This window comes from Haliotis asinina, chromosome 14 (assembly GCF_037392515.1).
Source record: "Haliotis asinina isolate JCU_RB_2024 chromosome 14, JCU_Hal_asi_v2, whole genome shotgun sequence".
Classification (NCBI taxonomy): domain Eukaryota; kingdom Metazoa; phylum Mollusca; class Gastropoda; order Lepetellida; family Haliotidae; genus Haliotis; species Haliotis asinina.
Genome location: NC_090293.1, coordinates 26,407,095 through 26,424,790, shown reverse-complemented (window position 1 = coordinate 26,424,790; position 17,696 = coordinate 26,407,095). Strand labels below are relative to the sequence as shown.

Below are 17,696 nucleotides of genomic sequence, written 5' to 3'. Positions count from 1 at the left end.
GGCATTTATTGATTTATTCTTGAAGACCTCAAAATACTGGTAGCTTAATATAAAATAATGTTTCATATTCAGTAATCACTGTTTTTCATTAAAACACTCTGACCTACTTGTCCCAAGATAAAATCTGTTCTGTGAAACAGAGAAACAAAACAGGCCATGTTCAGACTGCATGTGACAAAAATAAGTGCATCTTTTAAAAACTAATAAGTGTTATCTACCCAAGGTCACATGACCTAGTTTTGCTGCCATGACATAACAAGACCTGTACACCTTGGATATATATATGTATGTTGGTAGGCCAGGGGAAGTAATCCTCAGTCCAGTCAAGCACGACATGATGTTTGTAGGTGGTTGACAAATGGAGGCTACTCGTACGCAGTTCTATTGAATTGATGAATCACCACGACCTGGTATATTAACTGCATGGCGTGTCTTCAGACGTTGTAGGGTGTGCATTGGAGCTTTTTTGGAGTTATTTGGTTTGTGATCAAAGATTGAGTTTTACACATGTTGGAGCTAGGTTGGCAGTTGTTGACACTGATTTTGTGGTAAGATTGTGGCAAGAGTTGTGAGGTCAAAATATTATATGGGTGACAGGGTCTTTATTTTGTTATGATCCAATGTGACAGTAGAGATCCTCCTCCCATTGTCAGCAAGAGTGCTGGTACATATTATTCTGTTACTTTTAACCTTGTAAATGTCAGTTAAACAGTTGTAGAGCTGTATAGTTTATAACTTGTGATTCTGGTGAAAATATTGAATTGGATGTATGTGAGGAAATGATGAAAAGTAAACATCTTGTTCAATTGCTGCTGTTTACTATTTGTTTACAATATTTTATGTCTTGTCCTATTATTAAGATTGTGCTGAATTTTAATTTTATAAACATGCTCTAAGTAAAACGAGCACCAGGATGTGTGTTATAATAACACAGGGTATACCATCAGATATTGGAGGTCAAAGGTCATTCTGCTTTAACCATGTTAACCCTTTGTATATTCTACGTTTACCATCTTTATGTTAGTCATGAACAATATAATGGGCCCCTTGAACCATGTCAGACAAATTGCACCCTCCCTAACCTTTCTGTTTCCAATGGCCTCGATCATTTGAGAAGCTGGTCCACCACAAGGCCTTTGTGTAAATTCTAAAGGTAGCTTCAATTAAAGCAAACTGTCACTGGTTTATTTGCTCTTGCCTTTCAAGGGTTAAGCTGTTATCAGGTCAGACTCACGCTCTTGGGTATCAGTATCAACTATCAAAAAAGTTTTCGTTGTAGATGATCACAATGAATGGGTGAGATACAGTAAGGGTGATTGTCGCAAGGCTAATAGTTATGGCCATAGTGCATGCTTTAGTAATGACATGTCTTTGGAGAAATTTGATACTACTTGACATTGTTATTGCCATGTTCTGATTTGGCTGTGATGTGATGATAAGTTCATTGTAGGGATCATCTGTGTGTCTGTGTGGACCTGTTTATTGAGGATCTTCTCTCTTTTTGGACCTGTTCATTAAAGATCCTCTCTCTCTGTCTGTATGGACCTGTCTATTAATGATTTTCTCTGTTTCTGTGTGGACCTATTGAGGCCCCTGTGCAGGACGCTAACCTTACATCATGTTGTGCTAAGATAAGGGGAGTTATACTCGCTGTGTCACATTTCAGTGGCAGTGTACTGTGTGTTATGTGCATTTATTTCATGAGCTGCCAGCATCAAGGCGTAGACTGTTGGTGTATTTGACTGTTCACTGAAGGAGTCACCATAAATCAGATCCTGATCAGAAGAATTTAGATCAGACAGTTGACTGACAGTATTTCAGAGTGCAGAGGCAAAACCTTTCATATTCTGAAGATTGGATATATTGCTACAATCCATATATTGCTTTTACAGTGCTGAAGAAAAGGCTTGACATTCATTTTCTGAAATTGGATGTTCTTCCATGTATTGATATGACAGTGCTGAGGAAAAGGCTTGAATGTATATTCTGAAAATTGGATATTCTTTCATATATTGCCTTTACAGTGCTGAGGAAAAGGCTTGACATTCATATTCTGAAACCTAGAGTACTAACAGTGCAGAGGAAAAATCTTGACATTTGTATTGTGGAAACTGGAGTACTTCCAAATATCTGTGATACAGAGCTGGACCTTGTGGCCTCCTCTGGTGTTAGGAAGGACGGTTTGACAATATCTGTCACAATGATGCAGCAGACGACACCAGTGACACACGTTTTTTCTACACACAGGATCATTGTGTGACATCCTAAGCATCAGGCACACTTGAGTGATGTTAAACAGCTACCTGCTGGCCCAGTTTTATGTTTGAAGAAACAGAGCATTACAAATAGAATACTAGAGCTGTTACTGATGGCTTATGAGTATAAGCAGAAGAAAGTCTTTAATGCTGGTCAGCTTGACATTCATGGCAAACCTGTAAGCAGTCATAGCAAGGATGTTCCAGCATTACTGTCACCTACAAGAGAGAAGGGACGGTACCTGAAATATGTTCCTGGCAAAGTTCGAAATGGATCTGGTGTTTCTCGGGCTGCTGACAGTTATGTGTCACCCTTTGCTAAACGGAATGACAAAGGGGTAGTATCTACCCGAGGTAGTGGTGCAGTGTCTCCCCGAGGTATAGAACCATCGTCTCTCTGGGGTAGAGGTGCAGTGTCAACCCAAGGTAGTGGTGCAATGTCTCCTCGAGGTACAGAACCCCTGTCTCCGTGGGATAGAGGTGCATTGTCTCCCCAGGGTAATGGAACAGTGTCTCCTCTAGGTACTGAACCATTGTCTCCCTGGGGTAGAGGTGCAGTGTCTACCCGAGATAATGGAACAGTGTCTCCCCGAAGTACAGAACCATTGTCTACCTGGGGTAGAGGTGCAGTGTCTCCCCGAGATAATGGAACAGTGTCTCCCCGAAGTACAGAACCATTGTCTACCTGGGATAGAGGTGCATTGTCTCCCCAGGGTAATGGAACAGTGTCTCCTCTAGGTACTGAACCATTGTCTCCCTGGGGTAGAGGTGCAGTGTCTCCCCGAAGTACAGAACCATTGTCTACCTGGGGTAGAGGTGCAGTGTCTCTCCAGGGAACTGAGTCAGTTTCTAAACAATTCAGAAATGCTTTTGCAAAGACGACAAAGGTCAGTGAAATTGTGGCAAAGATGGAGTCAGGGCAAGCTGGTAAACTGAAGAACCAAATAAAAAGCTTTTCAACTCCCAATTTAGTGGATATTTCGGAGAATGACTCCTATAGCCAAATTACAAGGACAAGACGAAAGTCTCTGTTTGGAGATGTTAGTGTGCAGCAGAAGATCAAAACATGGGAGAAGTTCAATGAAATGTCAGTGAACAACAATTCAACAATCCTGAAAAAACAGAAGCATGAACTTAAAGGAGAAAGAGACCTTAAACCAGCTCGTCCAGGTATACTGGAGAGATTTAGTGGAGAGTCTGTGATCAATAAATATTTGTCACAGACAACAGTTGATCGAAGATCTCTTGAAAAAACTAAGCTTGAACCAAGAACTAATGATTGGATTAGGGTAGATGGAAGATCTTATGAAGAATCTATGGAAGATCAAAGATCTCACGAAGGAACTAAGTTAGATCAAAGATCTCATGAAGGAATTAAGGTAGATCAAAGATCTCATGAAGGAACTAAGGTAGATCGAAGATCTCATGAAGGAACTAAAGTGGATAAAAAAATTGATGATTGGTTTAAGGTAGATCGAAGATCTCATGAAAAAACTAAGGTTGATCGGAGATTTAAAGATTGGGATAAGATAGACAATAGATTTAGTGATTGGAATATGGATGATGAAAGATCTGTTGAAAGGACTCGTGAAGATCAAAGATCTAATGATTCAACCATAGTTGATAGAAGATCTCTTGAAGGGAATAATGATGCAAATACCTCAGATGTTAGTGGAGAGTATGTCACCTTAAAAAACAGTCAAAGGAAACGAGGCAAAGAATTGAAGCATTCAAGTTATGTTGACATCAATTCAAACATTTTGCATGGCAAACATGGGGACCAATGCAGCAATACCTGGACACCTCAAGTTAGTAAATCCAGTCTCTCAGAAACATCTCAGTCTGACTCATTGAAAAAGAGAGAAAAACAGAAATTATCTCGGAGTAAGTTCTTTGTTTCTGTGGATGATCCTGAAGATGCTGGTTTGGATGAGGAAGTTAGCTTTCCTTTGTGTCGTTCCATGAGTGAACCGATTCTTGACATAGCGGAAGAAGGAATATACGAAACTATAAAATCAATAGGTTTAGACACAGATCATGATGTCATCGCCAAGACAGATGGGATATATGAGAAAGTGTTTTATAAAGAGCAAAGGTCAGGGTCATTAGGTAGTAATGCTCTTTTGGAAAAGCATAAGTGGAGTAACCATATTTATGATGTACCATACCAAAACACAGACTTTGAGAAGAAACAGTATAGGCAAGGAAGCCAAGAAAGTTTAGGTGAGTTCAACAGTTTGGCTGTTACTTTGCCTTGTGTATGCATTGTTTGAAGCTATATTTATGGATTTGGTCCAAAAATGATGTGTGACCTTGCGATCTACCTCACAGTGAAAGTGTTTATCAGCAGAAAGTTGGAGCAATGAGGTAGCTTAGTGGTTAAAACGTTCATTCGTCAGGCCGAAGAACCAGGTTCTATTTCCCACATGGGTACAAACTATGCCTATAATGAATTACATTATAGTATGGATATGGTGACCTGTCCCTTTGGTCCCTGTCGCTTGCTGCATGTTTTAATTGAAATGCAGGTAACAATTGTAATAAACTGAAATTAGTTTTTAAAAAACACTGCATGTATATGAGGCTGCTTAGTAAGGCCTACAGGATAAACTAACCAATGCTGATCTCTTGGCAGCACAACCATTGTTTGTTGATTGATCATTGTCAATGACCGGTGTCTTTTATAACCCTAAACAGTAGCCGTTGTCTGATTTGTTAAATCCGTTTAACCATCTTTCATTTGACTGGATGGTCACAGGTTGCTCAAAGGTTACCTGATGTGACATCCTATTAGGTTTTGTTAGACCCAGTGTAGGCATATAACAAATAACATTAGGGCTAAGTTTACTTATACACCTGATTGGGTAAAAAGCCAACCAAGGGAGGTAATAAAATCCATAGATGCATCCAGCGTATAGTACAGGTTGATCGGAGCATATACCTTGGAGATATTGAAGATGCGTTTGAAGTAGTCAGCCCTAGGAGTGAAATGTTATGATGCTCTTACCTGTACAATACATGTTGCAGTGCAAGCCCTTCAGTTAGGTCTGTTTTGGTTCGGTATATGAGGACTTACTTCCAGGAAAATAGCAGGCATCTAGCCTATATGTTGACAAAATGTTTTGATTTTAAGACATCTTAGAAACTGTTTTAACATGTTGACTGCTTCTCACTATTTGGTTGTATTCACATTTAGCTTGAAAATGATGTAAGAATCGACAACGTAACGTTGCTCAGCATAATGAACAAGACGTTGAATTCATTAAGCTGTTTCGTTTTTGGCTCACCAACTTCTAGAATGCCCATTAAACAAGTAATTTCACTTACTCACTCACTCATTGAACTAGAGCTTCAGTACCTGAAATATTTTGGTGTGTTGTTAAATGCGAGTCTTTATTTCTTCCATCAATCTTGGATGCTTCTAGGAATTTATGACATTTATCATTTAAGTTCTTGTGAGGCATTTAGAAGTCAGTATTGTAATATACGACAAAATGTTATGGATGTCAACTTCTTCTTTATTGTTTTCACAACGTTTCTGGGCTATTCCTTACCCCTTCGTTTCTGGGCTATTTCTTGCCCCTTCGTCAGGTGGATGACGAAGGGGCAAGGAATAGCCCAGAAACGTTGTGAAAACAATAAAGAAGTTGACATCCATAACATTTTGTCGTATATTTATCATTAAATGCTTATGTATATTGAGGAAATGTATGTCCTTTTGTGTTTTGACAGTTGACTCTGACTTTGTGGATGTATCAGAGATCCAGCGTCGAGTGGAGTATGTCAGCAGTGTCAAGGCCAGAACAGTGAGTTTTTCAACCGCAACCTTTTTCATATGTTGTTAAACACCTTCTTTGGTTCTTGCCAAGAATATAGGTTGTCTACCTCAAGTCATGCTTCTTGTAAGAAACATTGGATTGCATCAATTCAAGCTTGGTAGCTTGACTGTGGCCCAGTGACCCCATCTTCTATTACCCTACCCTACCCGGATACCCGGTGTGTTAATTTGTGACATCAAATTTGTAAGAAATAGTAATATTTTCTTCAGTTCAGAGGCTACAGTTTTGAGTTTTTCAATATGTTAACCATTTATTTTATTCAGTACAGATGACTGCACAATTATGTTCAAATCTTCAAAGACAGTTATACCTTTTCATCATGAAACAGTCACATATTACATTGTTAAATCTATTAGTCACATGATCATAATGGATCTGGGTATTGAGGCGGGTATATGGTTCCAACTCATTAACCACCCCTTTACAGATGAAATATAGCTGGAAAAATGTGAGTAAAATTCCACACAACAAAGAGCAAACAACATCAAGGAAATATTATTATGTAGGCCTCTATGATCAGGGACCATTCTTTCTGAGTTATGTCTTGAAAACACACCTTATGCATCCAAATTATCAGAGTAGGTTCCGAAGGACTTTGTTTTCGTAAAATCTCAGAGTAAAAGTGGGATTGGTTGGTTAGGATATGAAACTTGTGTGAGACCACGTCACTTTTCTCTGGTGGCATGTGACCTGCGAAGATATGGCCTAGAAGTGGCCTTCAGCGATACCTACTTGTCTAAGAGATGACTAACCTGATAACATGGTCAGATTTGCTGATTGGTTTTGATTTGTGATTTGTAAACACATGCTGAATACATTAAACATTTAGTCAGCTTCCAAGGTGAAAATTTAAAACACCAGAAATGGAGATCACATAGTGTATCCATGTGGGAAATTGAACCTAGGCCTTTGGCGTGACAAATGAACACTTTGCCAACTAGGCTATCCCACTGCCCTAAACCCAAGTAATGTGGCTTTCTTCCTTTCTCATCCTCAGTGATCAAGTTCAGTGAGTGGCCAGCTCCAACACAGAGCTAAACCTTTGGTGCTTTAATGGAGGCTAGGGGGCTTCTGGCTGAAAACTCCAGAGCCTTATAAATGGCATAGCTCTGCCTGAGTTTATTATGTTGTATTTATTGGCCTGAGCAATGAGGTCACTAAGATGTCGTACTGCACATAGCCTTCTGATGGTACATCTCAATCAGTGTTTCCTTGAATCTCAGGGTATTTGTAGCATAGTTCCAAAGCAACTTACGCTGATCAATATCGACAACCAAACAGTTTAGGTGGTCTTGTATTGTGACATGTTTAATTTTATTGATATTTGATTGTGTGCCATGACATGGATGGTTTGTAAACAATGGACATAGCAAAATCAAATGGACATAGCTTAATGAGGTGATAAGGCCACACCAATTATATTTCTTGTTTTACAGATCCGCCTGTCATATTTTTTCAAGAATAGAAAAGAAAATAAAAGTTAATTTTGCCAGCTCAAAAAATAAAGTCATTATGTTTTTATTGGTAAAAAATGTAAACATACGAGAAAACTTGTTTGTTTTTTGCCCCATATACCCTTGCCAGAAGTAAAATACTAATATTTACAAGGAACATTGTGTTTGGCTGATTATTTTATTTTCATTTTTTTACCTCCTGCCTTTTAAAGGTTATCTGACAACAAAAATCTGAAAAACAAGAAATAAAATTCAATGCTATGCAGTCTAAGTAAAATTAGTCTCAGTGTATTTCGTTACACTCCACCACTGAGTTTAACAAAATCTAGTAGAAGGTCGCGCCAGGTAACCTTTGAGCGACAAATGGCCGTCCAATCAAACGCGAGACGGTTAAATAGATTTAACCAATCAGACAATGCCTACTGTTTAGGGATCGGAGGGACTTTCAAAATATTCAAGACACCGACACTGATGTCTCCACAAACAAAATCCATATATAACACAGTTATTTGACCTGCAGTATATACGCGTTGGGGTTTCTTTTGACATAGTTACCATTAGCTAATATTTCCGCGAGATGACATCCTCATGCACATCCTTGAAAAACACTATTTTGAACGACTGTTCACTCACCGTTGTCATGGTTGTACGTACGCCGTGTGCATCACTCGGAAGCGAGCGTACGCTAAATAGCATTCGGAATCGTTCGGCTACGAACCATTTTGAGACAAAAAGTTTAAAAGGTATGTGCAAATGTGCACTTTCGCAATTTGGTAAGCCATTTTCTGATTGGTCAATCTCAAAGGTTACCTGACGCGACCTCCCATAAGGTTTTGTTAGACTCAGGAGTGGAGTGTAACGAAAAGTACTGAGGATAAGTTTACATAGACAGAATGCTGTGAGGAGCAAAATCTCATCAACCCCACCAAAACCAATGGCCATTGAAATTAGTGACCTAATTATGCTTTGATTACGATGTAGCTCTATGTACTTTATTTCACTGAGATATGATATTTTTTAAATGAGTGAATTTGGAATCTTCTTGAACCATAATAGAAATTAATGCTTGCCCCGAGGCCCAAGGCAAGTAGAAGTTTGTCTGGGCAAACTAGAACCATGCTCTTGGTTGCCTGGTGGTCAACAAGCGTATTTGTCACTGCTGATTATAAAGATGGAAAGACTTGTGTCCATATCTTCTGATAACTGATAAAACTGATAAAACTGATAAAACTGATAAAAAGCCTCACCATAACCGTTTGAATGTTTGCCTCACTACAGATGGTTAATATAAAATGAGTTGTTAAGTGCATCAGTTTTTTTTCATCAGGACCAGTATAGAAAACAGCTTGGGGGAGTTAGTTTTTATGTCTATACTGGCCTGAAGGGCCTGAAGGAAAAGAAATAATTTTTGTCACTGTTGAACTCAAATAGCTCTAAGTAAATACAGTTTGTATACTTCAACAACACATTTCATTGGGATATGAGTGAATGTGGAATCTTTTGAAGTCTAATTGATTGAAATTTCTTTCCATTGTAAATTGAGTATCAGTACAATGAATGCATCCCATCTATTTTTGAGTGACAGGGAGTGTCGGATCTCTCTGAAATTCCATCTTGGTATAATTGTGCTTTTTACTGATTTTTTTTAACTGGTGAGCAGTTTTTTAACTAAAGAGCTCTCTGCAGTTGAAGGAGTAGAAGACTCTACGAGGTCAAATCAGGTCACTGCCATACATTGTTTGGTAAAATCTTATTTCTGTCCATGGAAAAGTCTTAGAAATAACCTTGTTTAGTTGATGTGTTGCTCATGAAAAGGCCTCATGGTCAATGCTCAAATTTCGTCCGTTTTAAAACCAGGAATAAATGGCCTCATTAAGTATATTTAGTCAAATAATGAGTCATGAAACATCTTTAAGAATGATCACGTTAATAACGATGGCACTTTATCGTCTTGTTACTGTCATCAAACAAGATACATCACAAGCAGAATTTGTTACTGATATCCTAATGGTAGAAAATATTTTCTGTGTCATTAAAAAAAACAGACAAATGAGGTTTTGCAAGATGCAGATGGAGACCGTCTGTCACATGTGTCATTCCTAAAATACTTCCTGGTACCAATTAGTCCCAGAATGCATCTGCAGAAATAACCCGTGGGAGTGATTAGTGGACGTATGGCAGAGGGACCATTCAGTGTTTGGCCATGCTCAAACTTCTACTGCATGTCCATCTTGTGTTATTGATTTTGCGATTTAACTTGGACAAGAATTTTACAGACTAAAGTTTGGTGCCTCTGGCATAAAACTGGTTTTAGGAGTTGCATGTTTGATGGATAACACATTGCATCTCCAACGAACTGGAATTGAATAGCATCACTACTTGTGAAGTTTTTTGTATCAAATAAATCATCAAGGAACTCGAGAAAAAAGTGTCTCACTAAAGAAGGGATATTTATGTAATTCTTCATTGTTCTTCAAGATAAGGAATATTAAAATGGTTATTTTAAATCATTTGAAATTCTGAATAATTATTTTTTTATTGAAATAATTATTTGACTTCTTTTTGGAAAGAAGAAAAGAATTTTGCCATGTTTTTAATGTATATTCATATCGAGTAATTTTTATTTGTATAATTTTAGAAGATGAAAACTGTGTGTTTGCTAAATATGCAGTTGTTGCCAAAAAATACCCCCAAACTATTAGTATCAGTTCAGGGTTTTTATGTGACATGTAGATGTGTGTCCAGCAGGCACAAATTCACTGCATCCACAAGGACACACAATATTATTCTTTGTTCCCAATACCCATCTATGACTTTGCTAAGTGTTTGGTTGTTTCTTTCAGAGCAGTGACCTGTATTATTCTACATAATCAATGATTAATTCCAGATAAAAAAATTATCAAAATATACGATTCTGTATGATGTTACTTCAAAGGAACCACATATTGTGATGAAGGAACCTTAAAACTAGTAATTAGGGGTCTAGGAACCCCATGTTTATTCATCGAGGTAAAACTGTGATCACTTTCTGTATTGAATTTACTGAATGAACAAAATTTTACTTGAGTTTCACTGTGGTGGTTTAAATTCTAGGTTGATGTTTATGATGTATAAACAGGGATTTAATTTTAGTTAGTAGCAGACTCGGTGGTAAGTTATTGTTACTTGACCAACATATTAAAAAGTAGTATTTGGACTTTTCTGTGTCCCTTTGGACGCGCTCTTCTATTCTGTTGTGTCCATGATATAGGACACAGGAATTGGCATCCTGTAAATTCTCATGTAAATATGGTGAAGCTGCACATTAGATATCATATTTCCAGGTCAAGTCTACTTTGAAAGTCAGAAAGTTACAGAACACATGTTAATGCTATTTTCAAAACTGAAATTACATACGTCATTCATGTTAAAAAAATAAAGTTAGTTGTCTTAGAAAGCAGAATCACTTGAGGAAGGAAATATTTGTCTACAATGATATTTCAATATTAACTTTGATAAAGCTTATGTAATTTTAAATAAAGATCAGGGCTACACACTAAGTAAACTCAGGACGGACTGACTCCATTTTGCTTTTTCTAAATGTTGAGATGCTAAACAGATAAAATCAGAGTGTCAGATCTATTTGAATCAATTGAATAACATTTTCTTTACAACCTTCCTTTTGTATGACTGAACAGATATGAATTAGTAGTAGGCAGTGCAGAAGTTTAAAAACTACTCAAGCTTTAGTGTTTCATTATTATTCTGGGAATGAAAATTCAGTTTTCTACAGGTTTCAATTAGTGTCGGATCGTGTCTGTGATTCATGGGACTATCAATATTTTCAATTACTGCTGTTTGTCCAGTTACTGTCTGTATCATGATGATATGTGATTATCAAAACCCCTTTCCTGACCGCTGTTTTCATTATTCTAAATCTGTACACGGACTCTAGTGGATTATGTGTGCTGACATTCAAGAGCGGTGCTGCTAATTCCCTAAAAGCTGGTTTTGGTAAAAATCAATAATCTCTGATCTTGTTAATTGTTGCTGTTTTTCTGTGTCGCCAACATCACACTCGGCCTTGCTGAGTGTAAATAGGATCTGCATTTACGGAAGAGATGATTTTTATAATGCCATACAGCGCATCAGATGTTTTGAGGGTCCTAATCAATAATAGTTGTAAAGCAAATGTCATGTGTGCTATGAATGATGTGTCTTAGTCACTGTAGTTGGTTGAACATGAAGCATGGGGTCACTCTGATGTGGAGTTATCATCAGTCAGACTGTCTCCCATTCAAATTATCAAAGAAAATAAAACAGAGTTTGTTATTTGGGCAAGATGATTCTTTTAGGTTAATTTCTGTGACATTCGTATCAAGAACTGTTTCCCTGTATAATGAAACCAGACCACTTGTTTATCTGCAAAGCAGTACGAGAATCTTTTCAGTAGCCTAGTGTTTCAGAATTTATATTTATTCTGTGAAATGATGAATTCGTAGGTGTGATCTTAGGGCAATTTCCTGTTTATTGCGATCTCTTTACATCCACATATCCCTTACTGAAATCTTCATAAGGACCTGGATAGAATCTGTCCCCACAGTTTCAGTCATAGGAGGGACTATTCAGTGGCTGATATTGCAGTAAACTGTGTTTGTAACAAACATGCTTAAAATGATGAGATGGATAATCTGAACTGTTTTATCCTTGCATATTTAAGCTGAAATGCGAAAGGGGGCGGTGGGGTAGCCTAGTGGTTAAAGCGTTCACTCATCACGCCGAAGACCTGGGTTCGATTCCCCACATGGGTACAATGTGTGAGGCCCATTTTCTGGTGTCCCCTGCCGTGATATTGCTGGAATATTGCTAAAAGCGGCATAAATCCAAACTCACTCACTCACTGAAATGCGAAAGATACTGTAAAATCATTATTATTCGCGGGGGTTTAATTTTCGCGCAAAACAATTATCCGTGAAAATAAAACCTCCGCGAATAATTATGATAAATTGTGGAAATAAAAACAAACAAAGAGCTTTGAGTTATAGTTTTGTATTGCTAGTAATTTGACTACAAGTACACGTCATTCATTCATGACTCAGTGAAACAAAAAGATACATAAAAACAAATTAAATAGTTGATTCAACACGTCATTTTCAGTGTCTCTGATTGACACGATACACACGACTTTACTAAATTAAAAATGTCAGGTCACCTGCTACTAGTGAATTAGTCCGAAAGTCCAGCTTGGCGAAATCCGCTTTGGATTAAATCCTTCCTCTTGGATATGTTGTCGTAGGTCTGGATAATCCATTGCGCATGTAGTGGTTTGACAATACTGGTACACGTGCACAGAGCTTTCTGAGTAGCTGATTGGCCGAGCGCGTCACGGGTCGAGGTCACATAGGTCAATGATTTCTTACGCAAATCTCAACATGGATTCTTCAGTGCTCCATTGCGTGTCTCAATGTAGCGGAAGGCCCATGTTTCCCCAGCTAATTAGGCAGGTGACAGGACGACAGCTAGGGTCAGTGTTTTCTTTACAGTTTACAGTTACCTGTGTTATACTCTTGTGATTTCTGTACTTTGATGATGCGCGAAAATTAAACCGCGCGAATTAGTCAAATTTTCTGTTTCCGCGAAAATTAAGCCGCACGAAAATAAATGATTTTACAGTATGTGGTTAGAACAAACAACTGTGGAAGCTGTCTAAACCTGCACTCACTGGGACTGAAGAAATAACGCGGTTTAATCAATGTGCTGGATTGTAGAGCTGATGATTAATGTAACAGCCACAGATGGGACTGAGATTTTACACCAGTGTGGACAACTTGACGGACTGAACAGATGCCAGTTTTGACATCTTCCACTGTACAATTATTGGTTCAATGTGACCACAGTTTTAACTGTGGTTGGAAAATACACAGCAAAAGATATACTGAAGTATGAAATGTTTCCATGGCCAATAAAAAAAAATCAAATATCCCAACTTAATTAAGCCTCTCAACATGTATAGAATGGATACCCTGTACTGGTGTTTAGTATTTAGATGTGTATATGAATATATAACATATGTTATACTTGGGATTACACTTTTTCAATAGAGTACAGATTCTAGTATTTTTGTTGAGTTAAAGGTATGGATTTGAATCCCAGATGGGAGACAACTCAATGAAAGTACTAGAATCTGTACTTTGTTGAGTGTCATCCCAGATATGACATGTTATGTTTGAACTTTCTAAATGGCATTGTATATTTATATCAATATATTTTTCACATATTTTGATAAGTGATGTTGGTTTAATCATGCATTTAACAGACTTACACTTATATCACACTCATGGTCCTTTTGAAATGATGTTTCCAAATCAAGTGAACCAAACTGAGATTCAAACGCATGCCTGAGGCAAGCAACTGTAACAGTGAATTGCGGTTCCTTGGATGGCTGGGCTGTTTCCTGAGGTCCTCGAACATTAAAGATGCAATTAGTGCCAACCATCCCTTCACAGGACTCTCACCAGCATCATCACCATAGATTCCTATCTTTTATTTACACTATCAGGATCTGTCAACTCTGCAGGCAGACTGGCCCCAGCTGATAACACAATACTGATACTACTTCCCTGTCTGCTAATTACCGGGACTAATTACATTAGGGTGTTTGTGTGGGCCACACATTGTGTGACTTAACATGGTTACTGTAGATTGCCTTACTCCAGGGCGGGCTTGGAGACATGCTGACTGAGGATTAACATAGCCTCACTTCTACAACTATTACTGTACCATATTTGGTGCATTAAGTGTCCTACTACTGTGGCAGTTTTCAAGAGGATAGCATATGGAACGTGGTCATCTCAAAGCATATATCCTACTTACTACTATCAAGTGTACATAGATAATTTCCATCTCTGTAGTAAAGCTATATTTGTTAAGGTGAGGAAATTAGGTGTCACGCATCAATATTGTATATTTTTGTCTTGTTTTGTGTTTCGTTCCTCCTTGAAATGGTAGGGGGTGGTTTTTCAGTCACATCAGTAAATGTATTTGAGAACTGTTTACCAAACAAAGATCTCACCTGTTCATTGATGTGATTCTCGGAATCAGTTCAGTGCATGTGCATGTGAGTTTTTGAGAGAATTCAAAATTAAACATGAAAGTATTGTGAGTCACACCAGTAGCACTTGATTTACTGTGCCACTTGGTGAAAACAGTTTCTTCACCCCCTTAACTAAACTATCCCCTTATTTTTGACAGAATTATGTTTTTAATAGCTGAAGAATTGTCTTTAAACTCTTCATGCTCGTGATGAATGTAAATTCTTGACAGGGGTCTCCATATGACATCAAAGACAACACTCTCAATATTTCAATTTGGTATTCAAATTTTTCTGGCCTTTGTTTCTATGAGCATGCTGAGATCAAAATATGACAAGTATGGTAGAAGTGATAAAGCTTCTGGTAAAGCTTCTGGAACTGACTGGATCCAAGTTAATATTGGTCTTCAGAAGGCTTTGCTAGTTTAGGGTGAAGCCTCTTTTTGTCCTGTCTTTCTGGTATTGTCTGGTTACTGTGGTGGAATTTGTGTTGGCTGTGATAACAGAACCAGCGTGACTCAGTAGTCTGTCAAAGTCAGGACGCTGTTATCATGGTTTTGCATGAATTTCATTTGAAATATCCGCTGTGATATTGCTGGAATATAGCTAAAAGTGATGTAAAACTGAACTCACTCACTCATTAGAAATAATGTGTCAGAAAATTGAAAAAAGGTAGTTAAGGTAATTATTTAGATGATGTCTGGTGTAGAAAGGGAATTTCATTGTCTTCCAGCCATTGGTTATTGCTCAATGTTGTCCTGTAGTCACAGGAGGGACAGCTGTGAAGCCTAGTGGTCAATGCAGTCATTTGTCATGCCAAAGACCCAGGTTCAAATCCCTATACGACTACAATATGTAAAGCTCATTTCTGGTGTCCCCCGACGGCATATTGCTGGAATATTACTTAAAGCTGTGTTACACAATAACAACCCAACCCACACACTCACCCACCCACTCACTCACTCACCCACCCACTCACTCACTCACTCACTCACTCACTCACTCACTCACTCACTCACTCACTCACTCACTCACTCACTCACTCACTCACTCACTAATTAGCATGCTTCAACTTCGTAACCAATGAGTCAGCTAGACAGTGTTCATGCTACAGTGCACTAAAGCTGTGTCTGTTGTGGTCCCAGTGGGTGGCAATTACTTTGTGATCTCACGAAGGTAACCAAAAATATAGCTGTGCTATAAACTCAGCATGTGCTCGTCTCAACAATAGTCAGAAATAGTCTGAGCATATGACATTTACTATCCAAGCTCCATCCCACTGTGTGACACCTTGTTAAACCCCAGGTCCAGAGAGCTAAGGGAACAATTTATCCCTGTATCGAGCTTTGTTGCAAAGTTGTTCTAGTTCTTGCCAGAGGTCTTGATAGTGTCTTGTGTTTTGATTTTGATGAAGATAACTTTGATTTTGGAGTTTTATCCGAGAAAAGTTGGACTTTTACTTCTTTTTGAAAATGACTCAAAACTTCAATATACCTGTACATTTATGTATTATGTACCTATTAACATAATTAGCAATTCGCAGGTAATGGAGTTGTAAGTAGGGTTGGGTATTGCCAAACTTTTTTATTGCAATATATTGGGATATGTGTTGGCATATTGCAATATGTATTGCAAAGTTGTAAGTATTGTGCAGTTGTAATATATGGTTTAACATAATGAAATTCTCCTTTGAAACAATGCTACTGCCATAAATGTTATTGGTATTTTTCAGTACATCATGTAAATTACCGATAGTGGTCATGGGAATTGCTAATCGTATCAGGTGAACCATTCACAAAAAAATATATTAATTGTATTGTGAAGTTTGAATTGCAATAAACCAGTTAACTGGTAGTATTGCCCACCCCTAATGGTAAGAATAACAATTAGAAATATTTTTTTATGACAGAATAAATGTGATTGATTGACTATGGCTTAAAACTGCTTTTTCTGCAATATTCCGGCAATATCATGGCAGGGGACATCCAAAATGGGCTTCACACACTGTACCCATGTGGGGAATCAAACCAGGGTCATCAGCATGACGAGCCAATGCTAAACCACTGAGATACCCCTTCCCCTCACCCTTCTCCTGCCCCGATGGAATAAAAGGGATTAGAGAATTATTAAAACCAGCGTTAGTTTGGTCTAACTTCCACACACATGTGCATGCACATGACATCAAAGTATGATAACCTTGAATGAACATTTTCACCTCAAATCTTCTGTTTATTTCAGATAAAGAGCATCAGGAAGACCAATGAGTTTATGTCCAGGATTTATCCACAATTATTTGAGTATGCACTAGTCGTGGGGCTACGACCCAAGTCAGGCATGGGATACAAGCCATATGTCATACACAAGTTCCCAGAAACGGTAGGTGAAACCTTCTGCTGGAGAACCCTTGTACTTGGAGTTCAGATGTCTTTCAACTGATATAATTTTGAATGTTTGTCACATGCAGTTCTTTCCACCGTTTTACGTAGTGTAGTAGGAACTCTCAATGTTGTGTGAACTGATTACCTTGCCAGATGGAAACCTTTAAATGCATGCTAGACATAAAAACATGAGCTCCTCATAGTATCTTGTCATCGTCAAACCATCATCCATGTGAAGTTTCAAAGCTTTAGGGAAACATTTTGGACACAATTTGAAAAGTAATGATGGATTTTTCTGACAAATGTTGTCTTTGAATGTGCAGAAATTATACATAGATTCCTCTAAATATTTTTGCAGACAGTGTATACACTGCCCACCACAAATGTTTAATTATTACTGATATCATAAGGGGATTCCTCAGTCATGTAAGGCCCCACTATTCCTTATGAACAGCTGCATACTGTTTGGATGGAACTAAATTCATTCAGGCATAAGACAAAATCTTATGGATGTCAGCTTCTCCATTACTGTTGACTTCATCCATATGACAAAGGGTCAAGGAGTAGCCCAGAGACTTGTAAACAATAAAAAAAGTAACATCCTTAACATTCTGTCTTATACCTAAATACCAACTTCTACATGTCTCTCAAGAACCTAAACTCGCTTAGATAGAACATAAAATGAGGATGAAGGAACATGA

The 17,696-nt window shown here is 38.0% G+C and overlaps 1 protein-coding gene across 3 annotated transcripts in view; it reads left to right on the top strand.

Annotated features, from left to right (window-relative positions):
* The window catches only part of LOC137261325 (DENN domain-containing protein 2A-like), an 80,753-nt gene that overhangs the window by 28,638 nt on the left and 34,419 nt on the right, over positions 1–17,696 (top strand). For 2 of the 3 annotated variants that reach the window (XM_067799062.1, XM_067799063.1), the window contains exons 5-6: positions 5,988–6,061; positions 16,856–16,993. In XM_067799062.1, the coding sequence (XP_067655163.1) occupies positions 5,988–6,061; positions 16,856–16,993 (212 nt within the window). Of the gene's footprint in view, positions 1–326; positions 4,479–5,987; positions 6,062–16,855; positions 16,994–17,696 lie in introns of those variants that run through there. The other variant, XM_067799061.1, reaches the window with a different exon arrangement.